The following is a 15,049-nucleotide window of genomic DNA, read 5'->3' as shown; positions in this document are numbered from 1 at the left end:
AGTTAAACAGAGTCTGCTAACCGCACTGCATCTCTAAACGGGTTTAGCGGCTCCGAGATCTGATCTCAGATCGGTTCTGAAGGATCCGAGCGTGTGTTCAGTGCAGTGTGGGTCTTGGGCCTCGTGTAGTTCTGACAGCTAAAGCTGAGATTGACCCCCACAAACATCAGGAGATTAACCTTTGTGTAGCGCTTCAGTGCTACAAGCCTTCCTGAGAGACACTGAGAGCGTTTCCATAGTGACCGCAGGAGCTGCCTCAGATCATACAAACATGTTGATGCATGTTTCGTGACCTCAGGACTTTTTTCAGAAGTTTTTATTGGCCCATGTGCCTGTTGTATTCTGTATTTATTCATGCACAGCATTTCTGGCTTGTGTTTTGGTGCATATAATATGAAGATGCTCTTTGGAGACAAGTAATGACAAGAAAAATAATTATATAGAATATACCAATAAATAAGAATTGTATTAAAATTAGTTAATAAAAAAAATAAAAAATAGATGATAAAAATGAAAGTTAATAAAAATGAGTTAATAAAAATTAGATAATAATGATCAAATATTTCAAATAGAGATATAAAATAAACAAATAAATGTAATAATTATAAATATGTAATTATATTTAATTAAATTATAGTAGATTCAAAACAAATAAAATGAAAAATAATAAACGTAATTAAATATATACAATTAATAATAAATTAAAAATAACTTATTTTCTTATTTTTCATTTTATTTGTAATACATTTCATGGATATATAAATTAATTAAAATGGAATGAAAAATGATACATATAATTTTTATATATATATATATATATATATATATATATAATTTTATTATTTGTGTATTTTTTAAATAAGGTAATAAGTAATTGATAAAAATAAGAAATTAATTCAGTAATTATACATATATATTTATATTTAAAATAAATTAATTAAATTAAATAAATGTTAAATATATAGGCCTATTTAATAAAGTAATAATACATTAAAAATAATAAAATGTAAAATAATAAAATAAATTAATATACATTTATCAAGACATTATGAAGAAAAAAAATCTTTGTATTAATATTTGTATGTGTGAGGTCTTTAATTAGCTGTAGACACAGCAACTTAATTCCATCGCCATCAACTAAAAAACTACCAGAAAAACACACACACCACAACCAAACACACTAATGTCATCGTCATCAACTATAGGTGAACCTGGATTGTTTGTCAGTCTGTAACACGGGACGCATCTGCGTTAAGTGGCTCACCGTCGACCTGGGTCAGAATTGATTATTTGAAATTCCCAGCTGTATAATTATCATTTATCAGCAGCTTAGTCGAAGAGCGTCAGACTATGAAGAGGACTAATGCAGTCGAGATGTTTGTGTGTGTAAGTGAATCATTGATTTGCTTTGACAGGCTCGAGTATGCTAATCTCCTCACAAGTGTGCGTTATGGTGTTATTAATGCTTTATGTTGTGACTAGCTGACTGAGTTAAAAAAATAACAACCAAATGCATGTTTTTTGAAAGCACAGAGTTTTACAGGCCTTTGCATCTGACTTCTGCATTAAAGCCTGTAAACTGATCAGAATGTAAGCGTTGATGTGTGCATTTGTTAGTCATGATTTATTTCTTTATCGGTCGATACGTGATAGACGAAACAAACTCAAAAAGAGATACACAAACAAACAGCGCTGGAGACACACAGAGACAGACAGATCCATCTCACTCAGAGAGATTATTTCTCATGCAAATAAAATGGACTGCATTCAATCGAACTGAACTGGAAACTCAGACGGGGCACAAAATTCATAAACGTGTCTCAAACATTCGATCAGTCTGTTCCTAATATATTCAGTTTAAAGTACTTATGGGCATGATTGTGTTTACATACAATACTGTCAAAGCATTAATGTCTAGAAAATGAAATGTACAATATAACAATAACAAATAACCATAAAAAGTAATATAATAATATGCAAAGTAATTAATATATATGTGTGTGTGTGTATAATTAATGCATATATAAATAGTTTTAAAATAAGGTGCAAAGAAATGAAAAAATTCATAATTTTCATCTTTTACATTTATCTTATATTCATTATTTTGCAGATTGTTATATATTATTATATATGTTAATATATATATATATATATATATATATTAATAATTACATATACTTTTTCTTATTTAGATCCATTATTTTATTTTACACATTATTTTACTATTATGCATGCATGGTTAATAATTATTATAAAATTAAGTAATACAATGTTTTCATCCTTTTTTTTTTTTTTTTTTTGCGTGTGTACGAAATACAATTTTATATAAATATTATATATAGAAAGCTTTGAGTGTAAACAAGCGATAATCCTAAGATTGAAGGAGGTGTAGAAGAGAGAGAGAGAGAGAGAGAGAGAGAGAGAGAGAGAGAGAGAGAGAGAGAGAGAGAGAGAGAGAGAGAGAGAGAGAGAGAGAAAGAGAGAGAGAGAGAGAGAGAGAGAGAGAGAGAGAGCGAGAGAGCATCAGTCGGGCCTGTGCGCGTCTATTGTTCGCTCCGCGCGTGAACACAAAGAGTCTCGAGGCGGGTTGATCGAGCGCGAGCGCCGCGGGACCTGCAGCTCGAGGCCTCGCGCGACTCAAACCGGACGATTCTGCGCTAATAGCCGCCGTTTCCCATGAGTTCACACCGATTTTAACGATCCTCCGCGTCCCGGGATTCGCATAAAGCCCGTGCGGAGTCGCTCGGTCCTCCGGTCCATCAGTGTTTCAGGTAAAGCTGAGCGCTTTATTTGCACGGCGCTCTTCAGCCGTTATTCTGACAGACCGTGCGCTTTATTTCAACCTCACTGTCGACTTTTATTTTAACGGATTTTCGCGTTTATCTGATTTAGTTTAGCTGTTGTATCTCAGCGGATTCTCGGTTAATGTCGGTGTTTTATTGCGCTGTTAGCATTAGCATGTAGCCGCGGGCCTCATCAATGGGCTTTATTTATGAACTCTCAGCTCATTCAAACCTACAGAGCGGCTTTCATTACAGTTTTGCGTTGTTAAAGTTTATCAGACCGGGATTTCACAGTAAACGTGTTGTGTTAGTGAACGTGTGCGCGTGGTAATATAGTGTAAACACTGACTGATCCGTTCATATGAGAGTTTCTCTCTCAATCTTAAGTGTTAACCATCATATTCTGTTTATTTCACGAGTAAACTAACTTTAAGTTATTGTATTTCAGATATGCATTTTTAAACCTTTTCAGCCTAAGTATAAACGTTTTAAACTCTAGTTCTGCTACTTAAAATGTATGCTATTTTCATTAAAACTGTTTATTTCAGATGCATGTGCATGCATAATCTTGCTGCATTACATAAAACCTTTAAGTAATCAAAGTCGTGCATTTTTGCATGTTATTTAGAGAAAACACTGCTTTTTTTCCTGTAAGACTATTTGTTTCTGTTATTATAACGGTGAAATATCCCCGTGTCAGCACCCGCATTGCCTCTGTAAAGTGTTTTTGCTCTTGATTCGCAGTAATTTCCATTTACTGGAAGCCATCAGCGCGATCTCGAGGGTCTCTGTGGTGTTGTGGTGAAAACAGTCATTAGCAGATCAGATGATTGTCTGTATGTGATCTGTATGTTGGGCTGTGTAATGACGTCTGCTGTCCTGTGTGCACTCAACTCATCATGTGACACATTTAGACGGGAATTCGATTATGACCACGCTGTAGCCTGAAGTAATGTGCGCTGCTGCTGCTGCTGCTGCTGATGTTTTCAAGAAAGCAATTTACTGCACGGGAAGTTTGAGTTTGTAGTTTGATTTGATTTAGTAAGTCATTAAGCAGCTGTTGAATGATGTCTCTTAATGGGACGCTCTTAAGATCTAATGCTCACGTTTATTTACTTACTAAATGGATAAACAGGCTGATTTCTTTCGACATGCTTTTGATGTTTTAGTCTGATTATAAATCAGAATTTTGTGTGCATATCGCTTTATCTGTTTGTGTGGGTCATAAAAAGCCTTAAATTCATTAAGTCATTAAATGTTGCATGCACTGCATAAAAAAAAGAATATTTTCTACAGTTTTTGAAATACAAATACCTAAACATTCTTAAATCAAGATGCATTTTATTTGAGATTTAAGTGTAAATTAAGTCTTAAAATAAGTGAACAAAATTGAGTAGATGTTTAGAACAAGAACAAATGTGTCTATTAGATATAAAAACTGGTTTTTCTTTTGAATTTAGATAGTTTTTCTGAGCCCAGCAGCAGATTTGTTCATGTTTTAATCATAAACTCACATCATTTTGATAAATCACAATAAAGACCATCTTATTCTGTTTATCTATACCTTCTATTTCACAAGTAAACTGACTTTTTCTTTATTGTTTTTGTTTATTATTTACATTTTTTCCCCCTAAGAATGAATGTTTAAACTCTAGTCCTGTTACTTTAAATCTATTATTTCTTTATTTCAGATTTATAAACATGCTTGTTTAATTTATCCTGCTGCGTTTCATAAAACTATTGCTAAATAATTTGCATCATGCGTTTTGACATGTTACTTGGAGAAAACTAATTATAATACATTTTTCATAACACAAGACTTCTTCTGTCATTGTGCATCTTGATTTTAAATCTTCACACATTTGTATTGAAAGACAAGACAGAAATACGAAGAAAAACATCACTTTTTGTGGTAAAAGTTGTTTGGAGCAAAGCTATTCAAGTCTTAAGCTGTTGTTTATTTGGATTTAAATGGATTGAAAAGCTGTTAGTTGTGTTTTTAAGCTTTGAGGTGTAGCTAAAACAAGACATTTACATTATGAGACCATATTGATGTGTTGTGTTCCCCTAAATATATTACATTTTCCTTAGTTGTTCTCAACGAGGTTTTAGAAAGTCTTCATCAGACCTGCAGAAGTGCTGGTGTTTCCCTTGTAAGAGGGATTTGTGTGCGTGAACAGGACTGACCTGTGTCCAGTGTCATCCCCAGTGAATATTTAATGGCTCAAAGTCTGTGTGATGAATGTTTAATGAAGGACGTGCTCTGAGACGCTTCCTGTACGCTGTGAGCGTGAGATTTATATGTTTTCAGATTGAGCTTTGGACGGTCCAGCATTGAAATGCATGAGACTCCTGATTGTAGATGTTAATGTGTGGAAGAATCTTGTTTATGTGAGCATGTGTTGCTGCTTCAAGCTTACAGGCGGATTTTATACGTTTCCCACCGCTTTTAACTTCAGCAACATTTTTAATATTCACCGTGAATTTTACAAATCTAATATTTATTAAAAACACACTCCTAGCAAACATTATCAGTCTTAGATAAAGCTCTCAGATTTATTTGCGAGACACGTCGAGCGGTCATTATGAGTCGGAGCTGTTCCCGCGACAGGCTGAATGCATCGTGTTATAGATGTGTTTAATTGGTGGGATGGATATGTATAATTGTCTGGATGAACACCGACCTTGTGTTCTTTTCATACCACAGACCCTTTACTGCTCTAATGGATGAACTTTTACTGCTCGAGTGTGTGCGACAGACACTGTACGGCCCTCCCCCAACACACACACACACACACACAAAAAGTCAATGCACAATAAACATTCACCATAAAAAAAAAGTCAATCAAAAATCAGCATCTCTGTGTTTTAGCAGCACTGGAATAGTCTGTATTATAATGGTGTATATACACTATTGATCAAGTATTTGGAATGAGTACAGGTTTTTTTTAAGTCTCTTTTGTTCACCAAAGCTGTGTTTATTCGATCAAAAATACTGTAAAAATAGTGAAATATTATTCTAATGTAAATCAGCTGTTTTCTATGTGAATCTCTGTTAAAGTGTAATGTATTTCTGTGATGTGCAGCTGTATATCAACAATAATTACTCCAGTCTTCAGTGTCAAACTACATAAATAAAAAAAACAAAAATAATTACTTCCTACAAAAAAAACATTTCTGATTAATATCAATGTTGAACACAGTTGTGCTGCACAATATTTTTGTGGAAACTGTGATATATTACCTTTCAGAAGTTTGAAGTAAGAAATAATTAATCCTTTTATTTATCAAGGATGCATTGAATTGATCAAAAGTGTCAGTAAATACATTCATAATGTAACAAATGATTTCTATTTCAAATAAATGCTGTTCTTTTGAACTTTCTATTCATCTGTGAATCCTGAAAAATAATATTTATATATAAAAAATATTGTGCAGCACAACTGTGTTCAACATTGATAATAATCAGAAATGTTTCTTGAGCAGTAATCATCATATTAGAATGATTTCTGAAGATCATGTGACACTGAAGACTGGAGTAATGATGCTGAAAATACAGAAATAAATTACTTTAACAGATATTCACATTGAATTTTTTTGTCAATTTGTACTGTATTTTGATCAAATAAATGCACCCTAGGTATTTTAGCAAATCCTACAACTAGGCTAATAAACTATATTGTATTTATTGCATTGCTTCTATTAAATACAATTACTTGTAAAGAACAAATAATTATTTTATTGTCGTTGCGACCACTTGAAGGATGCCCTGGTGTTTGATAAATCACGCTCTTAATGAAGTTTTAGCATCTCTGTGTCCTGGTGTTTGATTAATGAATGCTGTGGAATCACAGCTGAACGTGTGCATCTCTCGTTCTCTCCACACTCAGGCTGTTCCTCCAAGTCCTTCAAGCTGTACTCCCCAAAGGAGCCCCCCAACGGAAGCGCTTTCCCCCACCAAAAAAACCACCCACAATACCTCACAAACAAGAGATATTATAACTACATTTTAAAAAGCAGTATCATGAATATATAATACTAAAAAATATCCATAAAGAAGAATTTATGATGTGCATGAAAAATGGAAAACAACTTCAAAACAAACAACTCTGATGTTGCTGCGAGCGTCTGTGAGGACAGAAAAGCGATCATCCTCACAAACAGCCAGAGGACATGAATCACTCATATACACAGAGCAAAGGAAGAGCCAGCTGTCAATCAGTGTCCAGGAAGTGGGTGGGGCTTCCCTTGTATCTACTCTAGCACTGATAAATGCACAAAACAACTCTCTTCCTGACTGTGATGGAGAACTGCACTTGCTTACTTCACAGTGTCTGGATGAGGGCGTTTATAAAGCATGTTATGTGAGCATGATCATGATCTTTCATGGTTATTTGCTTTGTCTTGTTTCTGCAGCCCGACGCCCATGTATCCTCCCACGTACCTGGAGCCAGGGATCGGGTGAGACATTCACATTTAGACATTTAGCAGACGCTTTTATCCAAACGAGGACAATAGAAGCAACAAATCAACAAAAGAGCAATGATATGCAAATGCTAACACAAGTCCCACATTCTAAAATATCTTTATCAGTGTCATATTTGATCATCGGGTTTTTATGGCTCATGCACTAAAAGAGCTTTTACTGGATAAAACACTCTAAACTATCAATGAGACGACTGAAGACATGCAGGAGATTTAACAGCAAAGTCTGATCGTTTACGTGATACTGTAGCTGTTAAAACAAACAACAAATATAATACTATAAGCACATATATAATTCATTAAGTCTAAATAAATAAAAAGAATTCCCAGAGCAGGAGAGAAACTGCTTAAACGTATAGTCTGTCTTTCTCAGGAGACACACACCTTACGGGAACCAGACAGACTACAGGATATTTGAACTCAACAAACGGCTTCAGAACTGGACAGAGGTGAGGCGGATCTCCTTTAATGTTTACATTTATAGCTCTGTGTTTCTCAGTCTTAACTATCAGCACTTTAAACATTTTAATAATTTAAGATGCCATAGAAAACCCTCAAACTCTTTCACACAAACATCAATCTGATAACAGATGAATGATATCAGTGTTTCTCTCTCAGGAGTGTGATAATCTGTGGTGGGACGCTTTCACTACTGAGTTCTTTGAGGATGACGCTATGCTCACCATCACGTTTTGTCTGGAGGACGGGCCTAAACGATACAGTGAGTATCACTTATCAGACGTTTAAAGATGCTTGTGTTAAATGATTCTCAATAAATGTATCTAGAGACATTTAGGCCTGATATTAAGATCTGAGTCAGGTGATCCGATCACAAGTGGTCTATTGAGACTGTCTGCTCCTGGTGTTACTATGTAACTCATGACTGCACTGAAAAAAAATGTGTAGGATTTACTTTGAAACAGTTTTCGTTTAGAAATTGTTTGTAAATTTCACAAATCGTTACAAAAAAGGCAAGTAACACATTGAATTAAGTGGGAAATTTTGAAGAAGAAAAACTGTAGTACTTTCTTGTAAAAAAAAAAAAAAAGTTTTAATTTGCAAAAAATTTTAAGGACATCCAACTCTAAAAAAATATTTTTTACATTTGTGCATGTTAGTATTATGCCCATGAGTAAAAAAAAATACTAGAGTTAATGCACTTAAAAAAACAAAAAAACAAAACAAGTCATCAAACCAAACAACTAAAAAAATAAAATAAAAAAAAAAAAACATAAAAGAGAATTAAAATCGGTAAAATTAAGCTTACAATCTACAAAGGAGTGGGAAAATCTGTTCATTTAATGTCACAAAAACTTTACAAAATAATTAAAAAAAATTTTTTTTTTTTTTATAAAATCTGTAATTTGTTTGGATGCAGTAAAAACACCTGCAGATTTTAGACATGAAAAAGCATCGAGGCTCGTGTTTGCATTTACACTGGCCATAATTCTGAGCTTGAAATCAGGATTAGGCTTTAAATAATGCATGTGAAAAATGAACAGATGGTTGTGATCTGGCTTAAATTCAGACCAGAATCATGTGTTTAAAGACAGCTTTTCATAATCTTTAGAATACGTAGGACAGTTTAAGACTTCTTCACTGCACAAATGGTTGTCAAAAAACTAAAAATGCTACAAAATGCATCATATAATGTACAAAAAGTGCTTTTGGATTGAGCAAATCATGCTATTTTTGGAATCAAAGCCTCAAAATTAGCAAGAAACTAGTATTGTATTTCATTCAGCGAATATGATGTAGGATGGTTTTACCATTTGCACTACACATATGATCGGATTGCTTGAGACAAACTTTAACAGTTGTGATTAAGGCTTGAGTTATTTATAGGAATTATGAAAAATGACACTAAATGGAAAAAAAACCATAAACTAAATAAATATTTGTCCTTCTTGTATCCTGCACCAATCAGCTCCACAACAATCCCAAGCAACCTAAAGAGTTCTTGCAGCGATCGGCCGGACGCTGATTCCTCGTTACTTCAGGAGTGTGTTTGAAGGCGGCGCCAATGAGCTCTACTACATTCTCAAACACCCTAAAGAGTCCTTCCACAGCAGAACGGCAAGCCCATGTTCACACAGGTGTGTGTGGTGTTTAATGTGACGCTCAGTGGGATGTTCCTGTGGTGTGTGTGTGTAACTGTTGGTCTCCTCAGGAGGGCCTGCACGGTTACGATTGATGTGTGTCCCGTCAGTTGTGTCTCCTTCTGTGATTTAGTAGTCAATCTCCATCATACAGAACTCAGATAAACCATGTATTGTTGCACATGATGTGTTTAAGTCATGCTGAATTCAATGAAAGCGGTTTTAAGCTTCAGTTTATTCAGCTGCAGTGATTTCTTCTCTGGCCTTCGGATGGAGGTTTACTGCTGATCACAGAACCGTGCTTCACTGACGAGATGCGCACGACATTTGCAGCGTATCGAGATTGCAATTTCAGATGTCGATTTAGCTGTGCATCAGGTGTGTGTGGAGGGCCGTCTGTACCGTGTGTAACTGTTGGTCTCCTCAGGTGTGTGTGGAGGGCCGTCTGTACCTGGAGTTCATGTTCGATGACATGATGAGGATAAAGACGTGGCACTTCAGCATCCGGCAGCACAGGGAGCTCATTCCCCGCAGCATCCTGGCCATGCATGTCAGTTCCTCTTCCTGCACCTCGCAGTGTTTGTTCTTCAAGCTGGTGTTTCATACCCTGATGATTGTGTGATTTTGTGTCCTTCTCAGGCTCAGGACCCGCATTTCTGTTGGGATCAGCTGTCCAAAAAGGGCATCACCAGATGCGGCCTGTCGAACTCTCCACCCTCAACTACCTCCGAGTACTAGAACACCACACACAACACAACACTGAAGACATCGAGCATGATTCAGCTCATTAGTGACCCACTAGGGCTGTCGATTTAACACATTCATTTCTGAATGAATGCTGTTTTTAAGGAATCGAGGTGCCAGACCTGTACACTCGTACATTGTTAACAAACATGATGAAGGACGACTGACGGCATGATTGAAGGAATCGAGTGTACCTCTAAAATTCAGTGACAAGCATGAACTGAAAACGTCATCTGATTTAACATAAATGGCAGGTTTGAGCAATATCAAGGGCGTGAACAAGTGATAATCAAGTGAGTCAGTGATTCAGTGGCTCATACTTAAAAAGATTAATTAACCATATTTCTAAATGAAAAAAATAATTAATTGATTCATTTCTAAATGTTATTATAAAGACTTGCTTTGCTTTTGAATCTAAATCAGAATCAGCTGTTTGAAGGAATCGAGTGAGGCCAATGACTCAGTGACTCATATGTATAGAAAAGTCACTTGCTTTGGTTGAATGAATCAGCCGTTTGAACAAATCAAGTGAGCCAGTGACTCAGTGACTCATTCTAAAGTCACTTGCTTTGGTTGAATGAATCAGCAGCTTCGTTTGAACAAATCAAGTGAGTCAATGACTCAGTGACTCATTCAGAAAGACTTGCTTTATTGAATGAATCAGCTGTTTGAAGGAATCAAGTGAGGGCAAGTGATTCGCAGTGACTCGTATGTAGACTTTATTTCTGAATGAATCAGCGAATGAATCAGCTGTTTGAAGGAATCAAGTGAGTCAGTGATTCAGTGACTCGTATGTAGAGAAAGTCACTTGCTTCATTTCTGAATGAATCAGCTGTTTGAAGGAATCGAGTGAGTCAGTGATTCAGTGACTCGTATGTAGAGAAAGTCACTTGCTTTATTTCTGAATGAATCAGCTGTTTGAAGGAATCAAGTGAGTCAGTGATTCAGTGACTCATTCATGAAGACAGTCGCTTGATTTTGCTTCATGGTTTGAATGAATCAGCCATTTGAACAAATCAGTGAGCCAATGATTCAGTGACTCATTCATAATGACTCTCACTTGCTTTATTTCTGAATGAATCAGCTGTTTGAAGGAATCGAGGTGAGGCAGGTTTTCCAGTGACTCATTCATAAAGACTTGCTTTTTTTGAATGAAATCAGCCATTTGAACAAATCAAGTGAGCCAATGACTCAGGACTCATTCATAAAGACAGTCCTTGATTTTGGGAATGAAAATCACTCCATTCTCATCAAACAAGTGAGCCAATGACTCAGTGACTCATTCATAAGAGACTTTTTTTTTTTTTGAATGAATCAGCTGTTTGAACAAACCTCAGATTGAATGAATGACTCCCAATCTCTGCCACCTAGCCACTTCAGATTCAAAAAGCTTCTGGAATATTTCAATGTTTTAAAACCCAATTCATTGTTCATGTAGCAGCTACTTTTTCTAAATTCAGTGAATTCTATTTTTAAAAAAAAAAACAACAAATAAACCAAATTATCTTTTTCTAAATTCAGTGCAATTCAAATCTAACAAAACAAATTCCCCAAAACATCATATATCAGCCTGAATTGATGTGTGATGAATTCGATTCCTCGGCACAGAGAGTGACTTGTCTCGTGTTGTTGTGTGTCTCTGTCTCAGTTGTGTGTGATCCTGGAGCCCATGCAGGAGCTGATGTCCAGACACAAGACGTACAGTCTGAGTCCCCGAGACTGTCTGAAGACGTGTCTGTTCCAGAAGTGGCAGAGGATGGTGGCTCCTCCAGGTCAGCAGGCGCTCGTGTGTCTCCGAAACTCTGCCGGTGTTTGTGTAGCGTGTGTTTGAGCTCGTGTGTGTGGTGTCTCTCCGCAGCTGAGCCGGCCAGACAGGCGCCGAGTAAGAGACGGAAGCGCAAGATGTCAGGCGGCAGCACCATGAGCGCCGGCGGCGGCTCCAACAACAACAGCAACAGCAAGAAGAAGAGCCCAGCCAACAGTTTCCCGTTGTCCAGTCAGGTCCCAGTGAGTAACCAATCACACGTTGTCTTACATCGTAAACACACACACACACACACACATATACAGTACAGGTCAAAAGTTTGGAAACATTACTATTTTTAATGTTTTTGAAAGAAGTCTCTTCTACTCATCAAGCCTGCATTTATTTGATAAAAATACAGAAAAAACAGTAATATTGTGAAATATTATTACAACTTAAAATGTAATAGTTTTCTATTTGAATATACTTCTGCTCAAAAAATAATTTATTCCTGTGATGCAAAATACTGAAAAAACAGCATCATTACTCCAGCCTTCAGTGTCACATGTAACATCCAGTCTATCACATGATCATTTAAAAATCATTCTGATATTCTGATTTATTATGAGTGTTGGAAACAGTTCTGCTGTCTAATATATTTGATGAATAAAAGGTTTCTAAAAGAACTGCATTTATTCAAAATAAAAAAAAAAAAAATTCTAATAATATATATTCTAATAATATATTTTCTTACTATCACTTTTTATCAATTTAACACATCCTTGCTGAATAAAAAGTATTGATTTTATTTTTTAAAAAAAAGAAAGAAAAAAAAACACTACTGACCCCAAATTTGGGGGTCTGACCAGTAGTGTATATTGTTTTTTTTACAAAAATATTTATATTTTTAAAAAAAAAGCTTCTAGTTTTTTTTTATTTTACTTTATATATTCATCAAAGTCCTAAAAAAATATCACATGTTCTGAAAAAAATATTTAGCAGCAGAACTGTTTCCAACTTGATAATGAATCATCATATTAGAATGATTTCTAAAGGATCATGTGATACTGGATCCTAAAATTCAGCTTTGCATCACAGAAATAAATGATAATTTAAAGTATAAATATTATTTTTTTAAAATATTCAAATTATTTTAAAGTTTAATAATATATCACAATATTACTGTTTTTTTTCTGTATTTTTTAAACAAATAAATACAGGCTTGATGAGCAGAAGAGACTTCTTTCAAAAACATTAAAAAATAGTAATGTTTCCAAACTTTTGGTCTGTACCTGTACTGTATATATATATATATTATATATATATATATATATATATATATATATATATATATATATATATATATATATATAAAATATAAAACCAATCTTTTTCTCCCCTAAAAGGTGTTTCTAATGCTAATGGTGTGTTTTGGATTGTTCAGGATGTGATGGTGGTGGGCGAGCCCACGCTGATGGGCGGAGAGTTCGGGGACGAGGACGAGCGTCTGATCACGCGGCTGGAGAACACACAGTTCGACGCGGCTAACGGCATCGACGACGAGGACAGCTTTAACAACTCGCCCGCGCTGGGAGCCAACAGCCCCTGGAACAACAAGCCTCCGTCCAGCCAGGAGGGCAAGAACGACAACCCCACCTCACAGCCGTCTCAGTGAGACTCGGGCCGGGGGCGGAGCCAGGGAGCGTCGGGATCCAATGGGAAGAAAGAGGTGCGGTCGACTCATTCATCTACCTGCAGTAGCTGGTCTTCCTGTCAGCAGAGGAAGTGACCCTGGAGGACCAGAGATGAGCGGCACACCACGACAGAAACCGTTTACTCGTCACAGGACAGTTTTCATTCACACGCTCGTGGTTTTGTTGGTGATGTATGAGGAGCCTGTAGATAGTTCATATGTTTAAGTTAAGATGAAGCGGAGAAATCTGACCACGTAACACACCAACAAGACCAAGACACATCCAGCTCCTGTTTCTCTCACAAGAAATGACATTTTGCATGAGGAAAATATGATTTTCTATCTCACAATTCAGACTTTTTTCCCCTTAGAATTTTTTTTATTCTGACTTTTCTCGCAGTTGTGGGTTTGTATCTCACGATTTGTGATTTTTCATGCAATTGCGACTCTTTATCTCACGATCTGACTTCACTTCTAGCAATTGCGACTATCTCATAATTCAGATTTTTTTTCCCACAATTGCGACTTTTTATCTCACGATCTGACTTCTAGTAATTGCGACTATCTCATAATTCAGATTTTTTTCTCACAATTGCAACTTTTTTTCTCACAATCTGACTTCTAGCAATTGCGACTATCTCATAATTCAGATTTCTCACAATTGTGACTTTTATCTCACGATCTGACTTCTAGCAATTGCGACTATCTCATAATTCTGAATTTTTTTCTCACAATTGCGACTTTTATCTCACGATCTGACCTCTAGCAATTGCGACTATCTCATAATTCTGATTTTTTTTTTCCCCACAATTGCGACTTTTATCTCACGATCTGACTTCTAGCAATTGCGACTATCTCATAATTCAGATTTTTTTTTCCACAATTGCGACTTTTTATCTCACGATCTGACTTCCAGCAATTTTGACTATCTCATAATTCAGATTTTCTCACAATTGCGACTTTTATCTCAAGATCTGACTTCTAGCAATTGCGACTATCTCATAATTCAGATTTTCTCACAATTGCGACTTTTATCTCAAGATCTGACTTCTAGTAATTGCGACTATCTCATAATTCAGATTTTCTCACAATTGCGACTTTTTATCTCACGATTTGACTTCTAGCAGATTTTTTTTTCCATGATTGCGACTTTTTATCTCACGATCTGACTTCTAGCAATTGCGACTATCTCATAATTCAGATTTTTTTTTCCACAATTGCGACTTTTTATCTCACGATCTGACTTCCAGCAAATTTTTTTTTCCACGATTGCGACTTTTATCTCACGATCTGACTTCTAGTAATTGCGACTATCTCATAATTCAGATTTTCTCACAATTGCGACTTTTTATCTCACGATCTGACTTCTAGTAATTGCGACTATTTCATAATTCAGATTTTCTCACAATTGCAACTTTTTATCTCACGATCATAATTCAGATTTTATTCTTGCAATTGCGACTTCTTGCTATTTTTTTATTTTATTTGGTGAGATAAACTC

General features: G+C 35.7%; 1 protein-coding gene and 1 long non-coding RNA gene across 2 annotated transcripts in view; one reads left to right on the top strand and one right to left on the bottom strand.

Annotated features, from left to right (window-relative positions):
* Positions 1–13,940, top strand: part of LOC109065499 (LIM domain-binding protein 1) — a 24,079-nt gene extending 10,139 nt beyond the window's left edge. The window contains 12 exon segments of the mRNA XM_042734683.1: positions 6,674–6,776; positions 7,194–7,244; positions 7,642–7,717; positions 7,887–7,989; positions 9,235–9,333; positions 9,336–9,364; positions 9,795–9,917; positions 10,007–10,075; positions 10,078–10,098; positions 11,760–11,883; positions 11,970–12,118; positions 13,300–13,940. Coding sequence (XP_042590617.1) covers positions 6,674–6,776; positions 7,194–7,244; positions 7,642–7,717; positions 7,887–7,989; positions 9,235–9,333; positions 9,336–9,364; positions 9,795–9,917; positions 10,007–10,075; positions 10,078–10,098; positions 11,760–11,883; positions 11,970–12,118; positions 13,300–13,530 — 1,178 coding nt within the window. The 3' untranslated portion in view covers positions 13,531–13,940.
* On the bottom strand, positions 13,712–14,952 carry LOC122138963. Its single transcript, XR_006155938.1, has 2 exons — positions 14,825–14,952; positions 13,712–13,996 (listed from the first exon to the last, which is right to left on the bottom strand). It is a non-coding gene; the product is annotated as an uncharacterized LOC122138963 (long non-coding RNA).
* Positions 14,953–15,049: the final 97 nt, after the last annotated feature.

Source organism: Cyprinus carpio, chromosome B11, assembly GCF_018340385.1.
Source record: "Cyprinus carpio isolate SPL01 chromosome B11, ASM1834038v1, whole genome shotgun sequence".
NCBI lineage: Eukaryota > Metazoa > Chordata > Actinopteri > Cypriniformes > Cyprinidae > Cyprinus > Cyprinus carpio.
Note: the sequence above shows the minus strand (reverse complement) of the source record. Positions and strands in the feature narration are given on the sequence as shown.